Raw genomic sequence first — 5,635 nt, 5'->3', positions numbered from 1 at the left:
CAAAATGTAATCAGCGTGATCACTGTCACTTGGAGAAGGCATGCCCCACTCTGGGTCTTTGTTTCCGCTTCCAAACGAGCTCCTTAGAACCTAGAACCGCAGTTTTGAGCCGCCAAGCGACGAGGGCGCTCTTGCGTGCTGTGTGACGCGGGGTCGGGAAGGCGGTGGCTAGGACCCGGGAAGTGGGGAGCGCTGCCCTCCCCACTCCTGGCCGTTCCAGCCCGGACCGCCCGCGCCTCGAGGGAGGAACGGCCTTGCCCCCGGGCCACAGACCGCCTCCCCAGGACGCAGGTGGAGCCTCGCGGCTTGGGGTAGAGACTGAGTCTCTGCGCAGAAGCGGGGTGGCGTTGAGCTAGCGGCGGGAGGCTGGACTAGACCTGGGAGAGTTGGAAGCTGCACCGGACCCCAGCCTGCTGCAGGTAATTAGCACCTTTCTCCCTCAGTCCCGAGGGCAGGCTGCAGCTTCCAAGCGTGTGCCTGCACCCAGGACACGGGGTGATTCCTAATGGGGCCCGGAGGAGGACCCAGACCCCTGCAAACTTTGCCCCCGCCCCTTAGCTAATCATAGCTCTGGCGCATCCAGTCCACTCCAGCTTAGAGCCCACTGACTGTGACAGGCTCTAAGAGCCTAGAGGCTGTGACAGACGCTGCCTCCTGGCAGAAGAGGTGAAGTTGATGCCACCTCGTGCTGGGTGATCCAGAAGGGCGGCTGACCCTTGGCACAGTGGGCACTGATACCAAGAACTGTAAGAAATTGCATCCAGTCGGGGGGAAACACAAAGCTGGGGCTATGGGAATCCTGGCCGAGATTCCTACTCTTACTTGCTGTGTGCCCTTGGTGAGTCCCTGTGCCTCTCTGATCCCCAGCCTTCTTCCAGAACGGGGGCCATTATCTGCCCAGATCACCCCAGGGGTTCCTGGGAGTCTCAGTGACTTACCTGCTAAGAAAATGACCTGCAAACTGTAAAGTGTGGTGTGCCGTGAGCAGTGATCTTATTTTATGCAAGTGGAAGCTCCAAGCACAGACCCTATTTATTTAAGCCCCTAGAGGAGGAACAGCCTTGGGTCCTCATGAAAGACTTGCCAGCCTTGGCCTATGATTATCTCTCTCACCTGTGTAGTCCCTCCACTCCCCAACCTCTGGATTGGTTACCCCTCCCCTGGGATCCCTCCCTCCTCAGACCCAGGTCTGTTGGACCCAAAGTTTCTTCTGTCTCAACATCCTGAACAGGATGGAACCTGAGTGTACCTCTTACAGGTCTGCTGGCTCAACCATCCTCCCAGGGAGGGCACTGGGGGACCTGGCTGGGGCTTTGCTTTCCAGGATGCCCAGTGACAGAGGGTGAGCCATGCAGGGGTGGGGGTGGAGAAAGCAGGTGCAATTCCTTTTGGCTGCTGGGTGGGTCAAGACTCACGTGAGACAGAGAAGGTGAAGGGATTGATGATGAGACAGAGAAGGTGAAGGGATTGATGTCCTGGCTAAAGAGTAACTGTTTCAGGGAACCTAGAAGTTTTATACACCATTTAAATTTCATTGAATAAATTTTGTATACTGATTAAATTTTATAGTTGGTTTTAAAAATGTTTTTATGTTTATTTACTTTGAGAGAGAGAGAGAGAGAACAAGCACAAGCAGGGAAGGGGCAGAGAGAGAATGCCAAGTAGGCTCTGTGCTGGCAGTGCAGAGCCCCATGAGGGGCTCGAACTCACGAACTGTGAGATCATGATCTGAGCTGAAATCAAGAGTCGGCTGCTTAACCGACTGAGCCATGCGGCCACCCCTTTAGTTGCTTTAATAAAATGCACTGTTTTCAGAGTTGTAGGCAAGAATAAACAGGCCCTTCTTCCCAGCTGCTGCCAGGCTGGTTGCACTCCGGGGAAGCTGAGACCTTTGCCCCGGGCCTGGCCAGGCCACTGTCTGTGGCTAGCTCTGATACACTGGGGCAGAGGATTGCCGTGTGCACAGCCTTGTTCAGTGTAGCCCCATGAGGCCTTTCACAGAAGAGGAAACTGAGGCACAGAGGCAAGCCCCTGTTTCAGAGAATAACTCTGTCTTTTAGTCCCTTTGGTTTCTACTCCATTATTAGATCAAGTTGTGAGCAGTCTTTGTGGAGATTTTGATGTATGTCACTAAATAACTAGTTGTTGAACAGCTGCTCTGTAGCAAACATACTCCAAGGCATCAGGGACACAGCAAAGCAAGGAAAAAAATCTCTGCCTTCTTAGAGCTGATGTTTTATTGGAGAGAGGCAGACAATAAACATGTGAGTGTGTAAATATACTATTTGATGTGTCAGATGGGGAGAAATAAGGCACTGGATGGGGGACAGAGTGCTGGCGGTGAGAAAAGTTGCACTTTTGTAAATTTTGCAAAGGGTAGTCAGGGAAGGCCTTGCAGAGCAGGTGATGTTTGACCTAAGACCCAAAAGAGGTGAGGGACTGAGCTGGGGGATAGATGGGACATGAGGAAGATGGCCCAGAGAGTTCTTTAGGGCTTCTGTACAACTTACAATCCATGTTTTTAGAAGTGGCACCCCTTTATGCTAGCAGCTTTGAACATCTTAGCTGGTGCCTTTGGGGGACCACTTTGGCCCCTCTCACCCGTTCACTCTGGTTCTCCCCATCCCCCTCCAGACTAGTGAGCATGCTGCGCTGCCTGGTGCCCGTGGCCCGGCTGCTCTGCCTCCGTGGCAGGACCGCCCCGTACTCTTCGGCAGCGGCGCTCCCGAGCCCCATCCCGAATCCAGACATCCGCTACAACCAGCTCTTCATCAACAACGAGTGGCAAGATGCAGCCAGCAAGAAGACCTTCCCGACAGTAAACCCCACCACGGGAGAGGTCATTGGCCAGGTGGCTGAAGGGGACCGGGCTGATGTGGATCGGGCCGTGAAAGCGGCCCGGGAGGCCTTCCGCCTGGGGTCTCCATGGCGCCGGATGGACGCCTCCGAACGGGGCCGGCTGCTGAACCGCCTGGCTGACCTTGTGGAGCGAGATCGTGTCTACCTGGCCTCACTGGAGACCTTGGACAATGGGAAGCCTTTCCAGGAGTCTTACGTCTTGGACCTGGATGAGGTCATCAAAGTATACCGGTACTTCGCCGGCTGGGCCGACAAGTGGCACGGCAAGACCATCCCCATGGATGGTGAGCATTTCTGCTTCACCCGGCACGAGCCTGTTGGTGTCTGCGGCCAGATAATCCCATGGAACTTCCCCTTGGTCATGCAGGGCTGGAAGCTCGCCCCCGCGCTTGCCACGGGCAACACTGTGGTCATGAAGGTAGCAGAGCAGACCCCTCTTTCTGCTCTGTACTTGGCCTCCCTCATTAAAGAGGCAGGCTTTCCCCCCGGGGTGGTGAACATCATCACTGGCTACGGCCCGACGGCAGGAGCGGCCATCGCCCAGCACATGGATATCGACAAAGTTGCCTTCACCGGCTCCACTGAGGTGGGCCACCTGATCCAGAAGGCGGCCGGCGATTCCAACCTGAAGAGAGTCACCCTGGAGCTGGGTGGGAAGAGCCCCAGCATCGTGCTGGCCGACGCTGACCTGGACCATGCCGTGGAGCAGTGTCACGAAGCCCTGTTCTTCAACATGGGCCAGTGCTGCTGTGCGGGCTCCCGGACCTTCGTGGAAGAATCCATCTATGATGAGTTTCTCGAGAGAACCGTGGAGAAGGCCAAGCAGAGAAGAGTCGGGAACCCCTTTGATCTGGACACTCAGCAGGGGCCCCAGGTGGACAAGGAGCAGTTCGAGCGAATCCTGAGCTATATCCAGCTTGGCCAGAAGGAGGGGGCAAAACTTCTCTGCGGCGGGGAGCGTCTGGGGGAGCGCGGTTTCTTCATCAAGCCCACGGTCTTTGGTGGTGTGCAGGATGACATGAGGATTGCCAGAGAGGAGATCTTCGGGCCTGTGCAGCCCCTGTTTAAATTCAAGAAGACCGAGGAGGTGATCGAGAGAGCCAACAACACCAGGTATGGCTTGGCTGCCGCAGTGTTCACACAGGACCTGGACAAGGCCATGTACTTCACACAGGCGCTCCAGGCTGGCACAGTGTGGGTAAACACCTACAACATTGTCACCTGCCACACGCCATTCGGAGGGTTTAAGGAATCTGGCAACGGGAGGGAGCTGGGGGAGGATGGGCTTAAGGCCTACACAGAGGTGAAGACGGTTACCATCAAGATTCCTCAGAAGAACTCGTAAGAATGGCCACCACAGAGACCTTCCTCCAGTCCAGGGATTCCATAATCACCTAGACCAGCGGTTGCCAACTCGTTTTTTAGCCCCAGACCCCACTTTATTAGTTCCAGATGAATTCTTTGAGAGAAGCTCACCAAATAAAGCAGTTGAAATGAGAGCTGCTCTAGTGAAAGCAGGGTTGGGGACTGGGTTCAGAGTTCTCTCCACCTGCCCCTCAGCCCAGCCCCCTTGGTGGCCCTGAGTTATGTCCATGAAATCTTGAGAGTCTAGAAAATAGATTAAAAATCACTGGACAGTGGCTTTTCGTTCTTCCTTCGGATCCAAGAACTTCCCAGTGGATTAACCTGATGGCTTAGACATAGGATGGGAAGGCGTTAGGAGTTTCAAACTAGGTGGGTGCCAGATCTTGGCCCCATTTTTCAGTGACTTAACCTAAAAATCAAGGATGCGTTTCCTTTTTTAAAGTACCAGTTGCCAGACTGTTTTCTCTTGCTTACCCTACATTTTGCTACCGATTTTCCTTCATTTGAGGGAAGAAGTGGGCAACAAATGCATTGATATAACCATTCCTTTAAGTAAACAACCCAAGTGTCCATCAGCTAGTGAGTGAGTGGATAAATGAAATGTTTCCATGGAATATTCCTTGTACTACTCAGCCGTAAAAAGGAATGAAGTACTGACACTTGCTACGTGGATGGACCTTGAAAACATACGCCGAGTGGAAGAAGCCAGACATACAAGGCCATCACATATTGTATGATTCCATTTATACAAGATGTCCAGAACAGGCAAATCCAGAGACAGAAAGTACATTCGTGGTTGCCAGGTATGGGGGGAGGAGAGAATGGGGAGTAACTGCCAATGGGTCTAGGATTTCTTTTGGGGAGGTTTTGAAGGGTTCTGAAGGGATAGTAGTGATAGTTGTACAACTTTGTGAACATACTAAAAAGTGCTGAACTGCACAGTGATTCACATAAAGGGTGAATTTTATGATATGTGAATTAATTTCAATTAAAAATTAAAAAAATACTCGTAATTCCATTTGCAAATGAATTTTGTATCAATATTCTCTTATAACTGAACATTTTAGAGTCGTGGGGATGGAAGGGACCCAGATAAGTCATCCACTCAACCCCCAGCTGGATGCAAAAGTCCCCTCCCGAATATTTCTAGTTGCATTTTTTTTCTCTTGGTTGAGTGAGAAAGTGCAACTTTAAGGTCCACAGAGGAAAGCCCTGCCTCCTGCCTAGAGCAAGTCCCAAACACAACACCCCTCAAGCAGAGCCCAGCATCAGGGCCATTCTGACATACCAGGGGTTTTCAGAATCTCATACCTCAGAGTGCAGTGTATTTATTGTTAGTCTTCCAACCTCATTCCCCATCTGAAGGGAGAAATTCCAAGTCAGCCAGGCCACGGTACAGAACCAGTGCTGA

At 52.6% G+C, this 5,635-nt stretch overlaps 1 protein-coding gene across 1 annotated transcript; it reads left to right on the top strand.

Moving 5' to 3' along the window:
* The first annotated feature begins 379 nt into the window (after nucleotides 1-379).
* Nucleotides 380-5,228, top strand: ALDH1B1 (aldehyde dehydrogenase 1 family member B1). The gene is made up of 2 exons (XM_077756070.1): nucleotides 380-419; nucleotides 2,635-5,228. The coding sequence occupies exon 2, from the start codon at nucleotides 2,645-2,647 to the stop codon at nucleotides 4,202-4,204; it is 1,560 nt and encodes a 519-aa protein (XP_077612196.1). The 5' UTR covers nucleotides 380-419; nucleotides 2,635-2,644; the 3' UTR covers nucleotides 4,205-5,228.
* The last annotated feature ends 407 nt before the right edge of the window (nucleotides 5,229-5,635 follow it).

Source organism: Crocuta crocuta, unplaced genomic scaffold (genome assembly GCF_008692635.1).
Source record: "Crocuta crocuta isolate KB4526 unplaced genomic scaffold, BGI_CrCroc_1.0 scaffold431, whole genome shotgun sequence".
Classification (NCBI taxonomy): domain Eukaryota; kingdom Metazoa; phylum Chordata; class Mammalia; order Carnivora; family Hyaenidae; genus Crocuta; species Crocuta crocuta.
The sequence above is the reverse complement of the archived record's forward strand: the minus strand, read 5'-3'. Positions and strand labels throughout refer to the sequence as shown.